A 15,423-nucleotide genomic window follows, 5' to 3' on the forward strand; every position below is an offset into this window, starting at 1 on the left:
TGTGTATGTGTGTTGTGAAGTGTGTGTTATGTGTGTGTTTTGTGTGGTATATGTATATATGATATGAGGTGTGTGTGAGATGTGGGGTGGTGTACATGTGTGTGTTGTGGTAGTGGTGGGATAGGGATCTGGGATACGATGTGTGTGCTTGTGTGTATGTGTGTATTAGACTCTCTGTGTGTGTTGTGGCATTCATTTTGTGAGGTGTTATATATGTGTGTGTGGAGCGTGTGCATTTGTGTGTGTGCGCGTGCATTTTCCACAGGGAGAGATGTACCCAGAATGAAAACAGTGGAGGGTGGAGGCCTTCAGGATTCTTTGAAACTCCCAGGTGGAACCTAGATCCTACACACATCCTGCATGGACGTTTCCTGCCCAGCTGGGATATCCTGTGTTTGTCAAAAGGACTACACAGGGAAGCCATAACCATTGTCCTTCCTGAAATCTGCCAGTGTGCCCCTCCCCAGACTGAGGCAGCCGCCCCAAGCAGAGGAAGAATGACTTTGGAAATGTGTTATCAGCATCCTCCATGGATTTCCTCACCTCCTGCCCAGCTCCATTAGCTGCTAGCTCCTCAGCATCCTCAGACAGAAACTTAGAGGCTGGGACAGGGTCAGCACCCTGAGGCCAGTTGCCTTTGACAGCTTCCTTTCTGGTCAGGCCTGGCCTCTGTGTAGCTCTAGGTGCACCGCTCAACACCGCTGCGGCAGCACAGAGCTCAGGATGGAGGCCCTCGCTGGAGCTGAGACTGCAGCCTTCCACCAGCCCTGGCCAGCCCGGCTGCTGCTGTGGGTCTCAGCCCTGAGCTGTTCTTTCTCCTCGACGGCTTCTCTTCCTCCTTCTCTGGTACCCGGAGTCAGAAGCAGCTACACTCTGGAAAGGACGCTCCTCGGTCTTGATAAATGCAATGCCTGCATCGGGACATCAATTTGTAAGAAGTTTTTTAAAGAAGAAATAAGGTCAGAATAACCATGAAATAACTCTGAGGAGCAAACTAAGCTCCTCTCAGTGTCAAGATATCTCATTTATGGGTGGAAACTAGAGGAAGGCATTTAACAGTAGTTATGGCTTGACATAGGAGGGCAAGCATGGAAGCCAAATTCCAGCCCTAAATGCTAAAGTCTAAGGTTCCTTTTGAAACTGAAAATTCTTTTCTATGACTAGAGTAGCCTGAGACTGTTGAGATTTCCTACTGGCTCCTCATAACAGGAAGAATGAAATATATAGAAAGCTACTATGTGGCAGACATTTTAAACCATCCCAATCCCCAGTGTTGACAGTTTGCACCCATTATTCAGACATTAAGCAGACAGTGGCTGGATTAAGGGACTTGCCCAAGGCAGACCTGGGATACAAAGACAGTTTGCTCCAGCATTTCAGAGCCGGTTCTCTGTTGTGTGGTACTGGTCTGAGGAAAATCAGAGTTTAGTTCACTGTGATGCACGTGGCTCTCACCAAAAAATGCCATTCATGCCTATCAGCACACAGTCATGGGACATTCAACAAGACTAGGAACCAGCAGGGACAAGTGGGAAGAGCCACCACAACTCTGCTCCTTACCTTCTAGGGGTCAGAAGAAAGGACAGTATTAGAAATAATAGTGAGGTTTGATCTGATGAGTGCCAGACAGGGGACACTGACTGCAGAGAGATTTTCTGGGGAGAGGATTTCCAAGCAAGATCTTGCAGGATGAACTGGGCGTGGGGGGTGGAAGGGGAAGGCAGAAGCATGGTAAACAATGGTGTGGGAGACATGAAAGGTGTTGGTGGCCGAAGCCCTGGGTCTAGGTGGACATGGACAGAGGAGAAGCCAGGAATGGCATACAAGGCACAGTCCCTCGAGTTGGGCCAAGAAATGGGGAACTTAGCCTGGGAACCGGTGGCTCCCAGTTTTTTCAGTACCGAGGACCTTTTGACCTGCACCCTTTCTTTCTCCTCCCCATCGCCACCACCAAAATCTACCTAACCTTCTGCCTGTAAGATTCTGTGATCAAACAAAAGGCGTAAGCAATGACACACAGCCTCTCTTTTAGTTGTTACACTAAATTACTGAAAAGAAGCAACATAGAAAAGGCCAATCAAAAAATGTTAAAAGTTTTTCTGGGTTTTTTTTTTGTTACTACATACTCATTGTACAAAATGCCTTATGACATTTTCATGCATGTGTATTATGTGACTTAATCGTATTTACCCCATTAATTTTTCTTGACCCCCTCTTCCTAATACCTTTCCTCTTCTCAAATAGTCCCTCTTTATTTTCATTTAATTTATTTTTAAAAATCTAGATTCCACATATGAGAAAATGTGATGTTTATTTTTCTGAGTCTGACTTATTTCATTTAATGTGCTGATTCTCAATTCCATCCTTTTTCTGAAAAATGACACAATTTTGTTATTCTTTATGGCTGAATAAAACTCTGTGCATGTGTGACAGAAAACACTAAACTTCACTTTTATTTTATTTTATTTCATATATATGAATGTTTTGCTGCTGTGCGACTAATACATGGCTGGTACTTGAGAAAGCCAAAACATGGTGTCAGATCCCCTGGGATTGGAGTTATGAACAGTTGTGAGCCACCATATGAGTGCTGGGAATCCAACCTGGGTCGACTGGAGAAGTGCTCTTAACCATTGAGCTATCTCTCTAGATCTTAAGATTTGAGGTGTTTTAGGGAGTCTTTGTGGACATTTGCTATTAAGAATTTTTGGTTTCTGTTTTATTCTTCCTGGAGATGAAACGAAACCATAGGGCCTTTCAAATGCCAGCCAAGTACTCTATCACTGAGTTATCTCTCCAGCCCTCTCCCTGAAGCCTTTCATAAATGCTTTGTGTAGGTTGCAAAGTTGAATGATCCCTAATTAAGACTGATCTGTTATAGACAATAGGGAGGATGATAAGCTGGGAAATAAAATCCATGTTTCAGAGTGATCTCACCGAAAGCCACAGGCAGGGTGGCCTGGGGTTGTTCTTAGGGACTGAAGAATCAGAAGAGAGGTCACCAAAGAAAAGGGGGCAGAAAGAAGCCATCTGGATTCAGCTCTGTGTTCATTTTGTTGACTGACGCAATTTGAAAGGAAGTAATATAAATATGGGGACATTGAATTTGAACTCAGACATTTCCACCTAGGAAGTGGGGTGCAGTGGCTGATTACTCAGAACAAGTAGCAATGAGGATATGGATCTATTTTACACTAGGAGAGAAGGAAACTGCAGAATTCCAGTGAAGAGCTCTAGACTCCCATCCTCTTTCATCCAGTTCAAGATGTTTTCTTTGCAACACTGTTTCAGTAGAACTCAAGACATTCCATATGTGCCTAAAGAGGACGTTTACAGATGCACACAGGAAAATATCAAGCAGGGCAGGTTGGTGGGGTCACAGCACTCTGCTGAGGGTACTGAACCTCAACATAAAGAGACAGAGAGAACCTAAGGGTATGAACTGGTTATGATCTGCCTCACCACCTTATAAATAATTTTCTTTCATTGTAAAACAGTAGTTATTTATTTTAGAAATATTACACAAAATTCAAAATACAAATCATGTAGAATTCATTCTCAAGTGGGCTAGAGAGGTGGGTCCATGGGTGACAGACCCACGGGTGACATGCTTGCTGTGGACTTGATCCTCAGCACCCACACAAAACTGGCCATGGCTACATGGCTTTGTAACTCTATAACTAGGAAGTGGTAACGGATGGATACCCAGAGACCCTGTTAAAAACAAACAAACATAATCTTAGTGTTGGGAAGGCAGAGACAGGCAGGATCTTGAAGCTCATTGACAAGCCAGCCTAACTGAAGAGAGCTCCAAGTTCTGTGAGAGATGCTGTCTCAAAAACCAAAATGGTGCGTGATTAAGAAAGACACCTGACATCAACCTCTGACCTTCACACATGAATACAAACAGGAGCATCTGCACTCAAATACACATGTGCACAATGACACACACACACACACACACATACACACACACACAAATACATATATGCATATGCGCACCTGCACAAAGATCCAATTAATCTTACATACTCTTAGGGACTTTAATAGTGTGTGAAGAACATTTCTTCACATGATTAAATATTTTTCTCCATAATTTGATTTTTTTTTTGGTTTTTCGAGACAGGGTTTCTCCCATAATTTGATTTTTAATGGCTTCGGGATACTGAATTACATCAACTAACTATAATATATTTAAGCCACAAGCATGAGACAATAGGAATTTTTTCACATTTCAATATTATAAACAGTGATGTGTCGAACACTACTGCAGCAAGATTTTGTGCATCTCTCTTATTAATTCCCTATGACAAACTCTTAAAAATGGTATATTTGGATGAAAAAAAGCTAATTTCTAGGATTATATGTGTGTATATGCTTATATATCTTCGAATGAGTACTCCTAAAAGCTCATTTTTACACACTTACAAATATTTGATTTGCTATTAATACTGATCAATAATAGTAAGAATTATATATAATTACATGCATTACTATTACATAATAATGTACTACAGAAAATAATATCTGTATATTGTATATAGTAGATCTATTAATAATTGTTCATATTGTGTATGCAAGGGGAAGGGTACTTAGTAGCAGTGTTTTAGAAATATTGAAAGAGACCCAAAAAATGTGGTTTACACAAGGGTCAACAGTAACTTGGTAAGACCAAAGCAAGTTATTAAGGAGAACAGCAGATAGTGGGCCTAGAAAGATCATAGTGACCTGTGTTAAGTAACTTGACTAAATCCTAAGAGCTTTGGAAATTTAATTTTATGTGATCTGATTTATTTATGAAATATATATATATTAATACCAATCTTTCTTTAGCTTGTATGTATTCCAAGTGTTTTTTAATCTGACATTTTTCATGTTTATTAGCCTTTTGTGTTTCTTCTTTGTTAAGCTGCAAGTTCATAGCCTTTACCTCTCTGTCCCCTTCTCTTTCTCTCCTGCTCTCCTTCCCTCCCTCCCTCTTGCTTGCTTGTGCTGAGGCTGGAACCAGAGCTCTTGGCATGCTCAGCACGTGCTCAATCTCCAAATCCTATGCCCAGTCCTTTCGCCTCCCTCTAATGGGGTAGCTGTTCATCTTGGTCTTGTTTATCTCCTCTCCAAGCATTTCTCTGTTTTTAAAAATGATTCTCATTGTGCCTCAGCAGAAAGTCCACCTCAGGCGCTTGGAAGCATGACTACAATTTCTATCCTGGTCCTTGTGTGTACGTTCCAGCCCTGGTCCTCATTTAGGACTGGACAATGCTGGAATGCAAATGACAGACAAGCTTCCCAGGCTAGCTGGGTAAACTCAAGATCCACAACTGGCAAATGAATATACTTTGCCATCGTTGTTTTATCTGTCCTTTGTAGGGACAGTGATACACCAGGGGCTTCCCATACTCAACCACTGGCTATTAAAATTTGGAATGTGGCCCAGCACTGGTGGTGCATGCCTTTAATCCCAAAACTTGAGAGGTAGAAGCAGGTGGATCTCTGAGATTGAGGCTAGCCTGGTCTACAGAGTGAGTTTTAGGACAGCCAGGGATATGCAGGGAAACCCTGTCCCCTGCCAAAAAAATTGGAATGTGTTCCTACCAGTTTTGCTGTGTAGTATATGTTGACTTTTGCATCATAAATTTTTTTAAAGTTGTAGAAAACTGGGAAATTAGACAGGTCTGACTGACATGCTCCTTTTAATGAAAGTACTTAGATAAGAAACTCTGCATATTCCCACCAACCAGGAGGATCCACCAGGACCTGCTTAGTGGAGTACTTAATGGCAGTGTTTTAGAAATATTGACAGAGACCCAAAAATGTGGTTTTCACAAGGGTCAACAGTAACTTGGTAAGACCAAAGCAAGTTATTAAGGAGAACAGCAGATAGTGGGCCTAGAAAGACCATAGTGACCTGTGTTAAGTAACTTGACTAAATCCTAAGAGCTTTGGAAAGGTGCTGGATGGTTTAGGGGTTCAGTGTGGTGCAGAGACATGTAGAGGAAAGAAGACAGACAGGAAATATTCTGGGAGGCATGTATGACCAAGATGCCTCCTAGGGGGTTCTTGGGCCCTTACCAAGGCTAATTCATTCCCTCATTTGCCTGACTACATGTAATTGGCCTAACATCCATAATCCCTACACCTAAAGCCTTAAAGAATGTTCAGACACCTCTTACTGACTAGTGAAGGGCTTGCGAGAAAACAAATGATAAATTTGGTTGTTTATGTTTTGTTTTTGGCTATCCCTTCTCCCCTGCCTTTTCTCTGTCCCTTTCACGGAAGATTTGGTAGTTACTTTTCTTTTCTCTGTGACCAGATACCTGACAAAAAATAATCAGTATATTAATGGAGGGAGGGTTTGTTGTGTCTTATAGTTTGAAAGTAATCCAATCCATCATAGCAGGGAAAGTATGTCAGGGAAGACTTGGCAGCTCTGTGGCCACAGAAAGGGCTCAGAAGATGGCTTCATAGCATTGGCAGAAAGAGGTGTGTGCCAGGAATCAGTTGGTGTCTTCCTTTTTACCCTTTTACTCAGTCAGGAACCCTAGTACATGGGATGGTGCTACCCATATTCAGGGTGCATCTTCCTGCCTCGGTCCAACTTCTCTAGAAACCCTTTCAAAGGAATGCCCAGAGGTATGCTTCATGTAATTGAAATCCACTCAAGATGGCAGTAAAGATTAACTTTTACCAAAGAGGACAGTAATTATTGAATTAATTCATTTCCTGACCCCATCTCTAGGACCTGTACAATCTGTCATTCATCCATTCGTCCATGTGCCCATTCACTCACTGTCCAACTGGCTATTCATCCAGGCAACCCTCCATGCATTCTTCTACCCCATCATCATTTTGTGCATTCTGTGATGCCGTCCTTTGAGTGTCTCTCTCCTCACATGTGCATCTTACATCCAAATATCCACTATGGTCCATCAATACATCCAAAATTCATTCATCTAACTACAAGGTATTGAGTACCAACTTGGTAGGAACCACTCTGTTAAACTCTTGAGTTATAAAGTTGAAAGAGGAGACCATATATTTGCCCTGGAGGATGTTGTTGTTGAGAAAACAGAAAAGTAAAGTAATGTCTAAACCACCATGTATAAAATGTCCAATGTAGAGTGTCATGGGAACATGTAGAAAGAAAGCCATCTCAAATAGAAGCGAAACAAATGAAGATCAGGAGTGGTACCTGTCAGGGATTTAAAAGGTTGAATGGCTGTCATCCAGAGAAGAAAGAGGAGAAAAGTGTTTCAGAGAAAGGCATGTCCTGAGCCTGAAAGGATGTAGTTATCCAAGGATAGCCAGTAGCTTAATGAAACCAAAGCAAGCTTGTAAGGAAAATGAACAGGAGGTGATGAGTCTTGAAAGAGCCTTGTGGGCTGTGCTAGACACTGTGACTGTATCCTGAGAGGTTTAGAAATAACATCAATGTTTTAGGGTTCAGTATAGAGCTTGGGCATGAAAAGAGGAGACAAGAAATACTTAAAAGGGCATGTGTGGATACAGTAGAAGAGCATATTTCATGCTAGTTCTACTTTAGTCTTCCCTAGCACCACCACCACTACCAAACACATCTGCCCTGCTCACCTTGACATTTCTCTCCAGTTCTGAGAAAGTATGGTCCTGCTGGTCTACCTTTCATGCAGTAAGAACCTCGGCCAGTCTCACATCAATCATGCCAATGATCTCAATTCAAAAGAAAAAAATACAAAGTTACCTGTTTTGCTTTGTTTTGTTTTTTGTTTTTGTTTTTGTTTTGTTTTTCCAAACTCCAGGATATTGACATTTTAGAGAATGAAGAACAGGGCCCATGTTTTCACCAACATTCTTCTAGTCAGTGAAACATGCAGTCGATTCTGTGAGATACACACTTCCCCTTTGTAGCACTAAATGTCACACCATTTTGTCACATGTCTGTTTTCACTCAAATTCATTGTGAAATTCCTTCAGTCATCACTGAACCTGTCATCTCATCAGAGACTCCTCAGAAAATGAAGACAGGAGAAAAAAAAAGGACAATGACTTTGTCCCACAGAGTAGAAAGTCTCTTTCCCCTTAACTCTACAAATTGGTTAAAAGGAATCCCTGGAAGATGCATCCCTTTGTCACTAAATGTCTGTGATTCTTCAGACAAGTCACATATAGTCTGTCTTCCATTTACTCGTTCTCAAAACAAGATGGAAATGGGAACAAGAGCAGAACAAGAAGCTTTCAGGACTTGCCAGGGTTATCCATTAATAATATTATTGACCTGCTCCCATGAGCTAACTCATAAAATGGACTACATAGGAATAAACAATGGTAATGTTGTGAGGATTACAAGCTCTGCTATGTTGAATGCTATTTCTTCCAGTTCCTGGTCAAATCAGGGATCCTTATCTGTACAATTCATAATGCTAACAACCTCACAGCTGTGTTGAAAGGATCATATGCTAGAGATGAAGTTCAGTGCTAGAGCATTTGACTGCTGTGTTTGGTAACCTGTGTGCAACATGAAAAATTAAATGAATTAATAAACACAAAGAGGTTAGCAAAGAAGATAGCATACTTCAAGGTTTCGTAAATTTAAGTTACTATTATTATCACCTCATTGTAAATTCTAAATTCCAGGACCTTTGTGGGGATAGAACTTCATAAGCAAGAGAAGCCAATGTAAGGACCATCTCTAGGCCCTGAACCTTTCTAATCCTTCCTAGAGGGGAAAATGGGTCCCCTCAGTTGTTCTGAAACTTCTGGTGAAGCTTTTGAAGCTCTTTTCACGTTCATCTTCTTCAATCGTCTTGTGACAAGATTCTTAAACGGAACTGCTTGGCCCTGCATTCATTGCAGTTTTTACCACTGCACTGCAGAAGCAGCTCTTTCCCAACTGTTGGAGATCTAATACAGAAGGCACTCAGAGATCTGGGATCTCCATCTATTGTTCCTTGGCCTTGACCATTGTCTTTGAAATTTTTCAGTGGCTTGCCTTGCTATGAAAATACTAGGGTAGAACTGATGGTGTGGTTCAGTTGTAGCTCATCTGTATAGCGTACATAATGCCCTGAGATTCCTCCCCAGCACTGCCATTAACAAACAAACAAATAATCAACAAATAGATAAATCAGTGGAAAACTAGTAATCTCTTTGAGCAAAGATAAGTTATATGAGTAAGAAAGCAAAACATTATACAGTTTGGAAATCATCAAAATGTTAATTCACTGAAAATATACTAGCTAAAACTCATTACCATGAACTGCCCAAGTGTTCAATAACAAGAATTTAAAACTCCCATTCAAGTTCGGAATTTGATATAGTCTGATTCTCACTTGCAATACGACCTTCAATTAACAATAATGAAGGCAAACTTTTTGTGAGTAATTTTTTCAGACATAAATCAAAAGCAGATTCAACATTCATCCATAATGGAAATGTCAACACCCAGCTGGAGAGGTGGCCCTCCTACAAAGGGTAACCATGGAGCCTAGGAAATCAGCAGATGACAAGAGGCCAGTGCCCCTCCCCTGAGGAGGATTAAAAGCTGACTGATCCACGGTGCAGTCACACACCTGCAGGAGCCAGATGGCTTCAGATTTGACGGACATGAAGCAGCCATGGGTGCCTGAAGTTTGCTTGGTGCGCATGAGTTAAATCAATGTTGCTGAGGCTGATTGGGGTTGGATATGGGAATGGAGTGGTCTCTCAAATTCAGGCCCAAGAGCCTCTTGAAGAACTGTGTTTCCAGAACCCAGGTATTGGTCAGAGGATGAGTGGTTTAGACAACTAGAGTATATAAAGGTTGATTTGGGATTTTATACCTCTGATTATCAACATTGCATTCGATCTTGAGTAAGATACTTAAGCTCTATAAGCCTCAGTTTCCACACCTGTAGGGTGAGTATGGGGCATGAAAAAAGTGTAAAGCTATTGTCATTAAATGGGGTTGAAGTTCAAAGAGCCATAGTTATCCCTTCTGTACATTGGGGAAAGAGGATAGTTTTTGTATGACCTCTTTTGACAACCCATGTACACTTCTAAGTTTGACCCAATGCAGATAATCAGTCCTCTTGTAAAAGGAGTTTGGAATAAAGCAAAGGAAAAGGAGTGATCAGACAGGCCGTTGCCCCATTCCCTGGCCCTCAGCTCTGCTGACCTAGGGCTCACAGGCTAATTCTATGCTTCTCACAGGTTTGACAACTCAATGGCTTCCCACCTGGGACTGCCTCCTTACGACTTGCCTTCTTATCCTGCAAATTACTCAGATGATTCCAAAACCTGGCGCCCCGTGGAAGTTTCTCGACTAGTCAGCAAGTACAAAAGTGAGATCTCTGATAGGAGAATCTGTGCCTCTGCATCAGCTCCGAAGTCCTGTAGCATTGAGCGTGTCCTGCGGAAAACAGGGAGGTTCCAAAAATGGCTGCAGGCCAAGCGACTCACTCCCGACCTGGTGCAGGTGAGTGTGGGCTTTGGGTAGAATATCTGCTCATACCTCGCAGTTCAGTCTAACACAGTAGTTCTCAGCCTGCGGGGCATGACCCCTTTGGGGTTTGAATGACCCTTTCGCAGGAGTCATTTAAGGCATTCGGGAAACCCAGATCTTTACATTATGATTCATACAGTAGCAAAGTGACAGTTGTGAAGTAGCAATGAAAATAATTTTATGGTTGGGGTCACCACAACATGAAGAACTGTATTGAAGTGTTGCAGTGTTAAGAAGGTTGGGAACCCCTGGTCTAAGAAAAAGGGAAAGTTGTGATCTACCTAAAGTGTGACAAAACAATTGTAAAACAGAGGGGCTTGTGACAAGACAGGAACTAATCAAGATTTGCTTGACTCTCTTCTATCGTCTCCCACCACTCTTGTCTATATGATCCTCAGTGATTATTTGATAAATAGTCCCTAGCTGCCACCTTTGAGCTGAAGGTTTGCCAGGATGACCCTTACCAGCCCACTCCCCTGACAGGGTCAAACTCATGTGCAGTTTTCCACCTGGATACGTTCCCAACCCCCATGTTTGGTGTGGTAAGACTTTGTCTATAGACGCTTCCATATAAAGGCCAGGCATGATGGCATGTGCCTGTAATCTCAGTCCTTAGGAGGTAAAGGAAAGAGGACCATGCCACAAGTTGGAGGTCAGTCTAAGCTACATAGTGAGACACACACACACACACACACACACCACTGCCTATGCTCTGCTCGCTACTTTAGGAACCCTGACTAGTACAGGTGGAAAGCGTGTTGAAATCAGGTGTCAGAAAGAGTGTAGTGCTGGTCTTAAAGCCACTATCCAACACTGGATAAAGCTGAGCTTTCCAAGGTTGTCCTTTTCCCCACCCTCCAAGTCCATACCGAGGCACACAGTTCCTCAAAGCAAGACTATTTCCATCTGGAAACTGGGAAACATAGCAAAAGAAGGAACGTCCTAGTGTACAAGAGACATTCCAAAGTCTGTGGGGTTCTCTGCTACCACCACAGTCATCAGAGTAACAATCTGATCCCAGGGAAGCAAGAAAGTAATTTAGTTCAACATGACTAAGTAGCCAGTATTGGTTCAAACTTCAAGATTATGAACCCAAGTAGTTATTTGAGGCATTTGAGTTTTTAAGCACAGCAAAATTTGGTGAATAACTTCCTGGTGATAACTCAATCCTGTGTACACAACAAAGCTTAAGACATGACTACATTGATAGATACTCTTTGTAAAGTACATGTGACATCTTCCAAAAAGATAGATCTTATAGATTGACAAGCTCATATCTCGGCCACACAGATAGTGCAAAAGTCACCAGGCTATTAATCATGTTTGCTCGCTGTAGGCATCTGGTCTGTGGACCTGTAACGGTGGCCACACCCCTTTGGGTGTGGTTTCAGGTGGACAGAAGCGGAAAGAGAGGTTTTCCTTGGTGTGCTCTTTTCTGGTAGGTCAGTAGATCCTGTAGGGAGAACAGAGAACAGGGAAATGCTCCAGCAGTTCTTTGTATTTTTCTGTGTAAAAGAGCAACCCTGTGTGTTTAATATTCCTGGTTCCCCTAGTGCTTGTCTGTGAGCACAAGAACCTCTACACCTCCCACAAAAGTCGTTAAAATGTAGCTAGATGGGTTTTAGGCTTTACACCAGTGGTTCAAAACCTTCCTAAGGCTACACCCCTTTAATTTAGTTCCTCACATTGTAGTGACCCCCAACCATAAGAGTATTTCATTGCTACTTCCTAACTGTAATTTTGCTACTGTTGTGAATGGTAATGTAAATATTTGATATGTGGCCCCAATGGAATCATGACCCACAAGTTGAGAACCATTGCTCTAGACTAAGGTAAATTATTTTTTTCCTTGTGTTCTAGACACTTTCATAATAACAATAGACTGTAAATTATCTCTTGGGTTCTGACAAGTTCAAAGCACCCTTCTGACACATGTAGAGTCACCTATGTTAATGTTTGTGGACACCGAGGTATAGGCCAGAGTCCTGTGGAACAGGAAAACTTTCTTGAATCCCAGATCTACCACTAAAGCTGTGGTGGAATGAGAAGAAACAGAGTCCTGGGAAGATTGGGTGCTTCTGCTTCTCCTCATACATTCTACAAGTTTCAACAACTATGCTTCAGCTGCGGATTTGGAGATGAATCACACACAGCCTCCTCTCCTAGGAGCATGTGACTCAGTGCTGGAGACAGATAAGACCACAAACTACCAACACTTTGATGTTGTGATGTCACTCTCTATGGGCAAGAGAGACAGACTAATTTATGTCTTTCATTCTCTGACCATTGGCCTTGAATTTAAGCCTTAGACTTGCCCCACTCTGCTTTGATATTCCTGCTGAAAAGTGAGATAGGAGGAGGGTTTCTGCATAAGCTCGAACACCCTCCCGGCTCTGACATTCTCTGACTTGTGTGCCTCTGCTGTGTTTACTTCACAGACAGACCTGATGTATACTGTCACCAAGTGCTAGGCTGGGCTTGGATTTTCTTGTTTCAAAATGTCAGTGCATGTTTCTTGTTCTGCCTGATTCCTTCATCCTACTATGCTTAGAGACAGGAGATGCTTCAGAAAAAGCCCATTTCTATAGAAATGTATGTGGCATTTTGGTAATAAGTGAGCCCCTTTCTTTTATTTGTTATGCAAAATTCTTCTCCATCTGTCTTTTTATTTTGTATTTGACATGTAGCTTACAAGTTTCCCTTCTTTCTACCCAAACAACATCTCTTACTAACATTCAATAAGACAGCCTAAACCATAACTATTTTCACTTTTTCTTGGCCCTCCCGTAAGCCATCTTTCCATCCCCTCTAGACTTTCTCCTTCTCTAAAAAAAAGCATCAACAACTATTTTCTAAATTCAGGACAAACCCCATTGTTTTTTCTATTCACAAAGATCAAATCCTCAGCATTCTTTTCTGGCAGTTTCTTCTCCCTTTCTTGTCACATTTTTTAGGCCCTTTGCCCTTGAATTTTGCTGCTCTTTCCTACTGCCAGGACTCATCTGGCTTTCACCCACAGGCCTGTTCTTTGCTTTAACAAAACTTAAAAGTTCCAAATAGATCCTTCTCCACTAACACTGGAGGGGAAAATCCCTCACTGAGACTAACCCAGGTGAACTGAAAACCAGACTTTAAAACAGTCTTCAAAACAGTGCTACTTATCATAGCCAAATGGTGGGAACAGCCCAAATGTTAATTAAGTGATGGATGGCTAAATAAAATGTGTTGTATCCAAATCATAAACTATTTATTTATCAACCTTAACAAGGTAAAAAGTACCAATTCACACCACCATACAGATAAACCTTGAAAACATGCTCCATAAAATAAGGCAGACACCATAGGGCAGGTGTGATTCTATTTATAGGAAATGGGCTCAGAGACAAATGAACAGAGACAAAAAGAAAATTAGTGGTTGACAAGATCTAAGAATAGGAGAGAATTCATAGTGAATATTGTTGGGATGAAGTTCCTTTTGGGAATGAATAGATTCTAGAACAAGGTATTGATGTTTTCATAGCTTTGTGAATATACTTAAAACCCATCAAATTGTATAGTTTAAAATTACTAAAGTGAACAGGCATTGTGGTTCATGCCTGTAGTTCCAGCACTTGGGAAGATAAGGCAGGAGGCTGGCAAGTATGAAACCAGTCTGCCTTATATAGTGAGACCTTTTATCAAAAAAAATCAATAGCTACAGTGTTGACCTTCATGTTATGCGAACTGTTTTTTCTATGTATGTGATTTTTCAAGACAGGGTTTCTCTGTGTAGCAGCCTTAGCTGTCCTGAAACTTGATTTGTAGATCAGACTGGCCATTAACTCACAGAGATCTGCCTGCCTCTGCCTCCCAAGAGCTGGTATTAAAGGTGGGGGCCACCACACCTGGCTGTGAACTTCTTTAATGTTATGTGAACTTTAGCTCAGTAATAAATGCAAGTATGATGGGGACAAGCATGATCAAACAACATTGTGTCAGGGTATGAATATGTCCTTGTTAAACTCAGTCCTAGATACACTGAACGTATTCCAATAAAAAAGGAAGAAGGAGTCATTAAAATACTAGCCTATTTTGTGACTCCATTCTTTTAGAGCCATGTGATGGACAGCTAATCTCCTAGGTCAAAATGATAACAGCCAGAGTATCACTATCAGCACTCCAGGAAACAATTTGAGTACAAAGCCAATAGTAAAATTCTCTGGCATAACAATAACAATAGCATCTTGTTAACTGTCTCAGATGTTCCTAGTACTGCCAATCTTCATTATTAATGGACTCCATGTCTGTGGATTCTACCAATCACAGATGTAAAAAAAATTGTGGTGCTCACTTGTACTCATAACTACTTTGGAGGCTGAGGCACAAGGATCCCTGAAACTCAGGAATTCTAAACCAGTCTATGTGCCATAGTGAGAAACCACCTAAACACAATCTAAAATAAAAAATCTGCATTAACTATAAGCATACTTTTTTCCTTTTTGTCTTTCCATAAGCAGTATAGCATAACTATTTGTATATGATTTGGGTTATTGTAAGTCATCTAGAGATGATTCAAATGTTGCAGTAGATGAGCCTAGACTCTACATAAATGCTCCAACATTTTCTTTAAATGATAAAGTATTGTAGAGGATCATAAACCCAACCACATACCCATCCATTCTTCTCCTATAAGCAATATATAGGCCCAAAATCCTTCTTAAAAGCATTTTAAGCAAGCAGCCTATGTCCCTGACCTCATCCAGAATGATCTGAGATCTCTGAGCGACCATTCATCCTAGATTTGGCTGAACATCTCTGCCCTGTTTTGCGACAATCCATAAGTCCTTATTTCTGGTTGGGAAATCCTGTTTATACTTATGTGGAAGTTTTATGGACCAAATGCGGAGCTATTATGGAATGGGTTAGAAGGAGATGTACCCGCATCTTTCAAATTACGCCAGATAAGCCAGAGCCAGCTCAGCCTACCT

At 41.4% G+C, this 15,423-nt stretch overlaps 1 protein-coding gene across 1 annotated transcript in view; it reads left to right on the top strand.

The window, feature by feature from the left end:
• The first annotated feature begins 562 nt into the window (after positions 1-562).
• The window catches only part of Dipk2b (divergent protein kinase domain 2B), a 36,224-nt gene continuing 21,363 nt past the window's right edge, over positions 563-15,423 (top strand). Inside the window, exons 1-2 of the mRNA XM_005080539.4 lie at positions 563-959; positions 10,165-10,429. Coding sequence (XP_005080596.1) covers positions 724-959; positions 10,165-10,429 — 501 coding nt within the window. The 5' untranslated portion in view covers positions 563-723. The remainder of the gene's footprint in view (positions 960-10,164; positions 10,430-15,423) is intronic.

Source organism: Mesocricetus auratus, unplaced genomic scaffold, assembly GCF_017639785.1.
Source record: "Mesocricetus auratus isolate SY011 unplaced genomic scaffold, BCM_Maur_2.0 Super-Scaffold_100033, whole genome shotgun sequence".
In the NCBI taxonomy this organism is placed as follows: domain Eukaryota; kingdom Metazoa; phylum Chordata; class Mammalia; order Rodentia; family Cricetidae; genus Mesocricetus; species Mesocricetus auratus.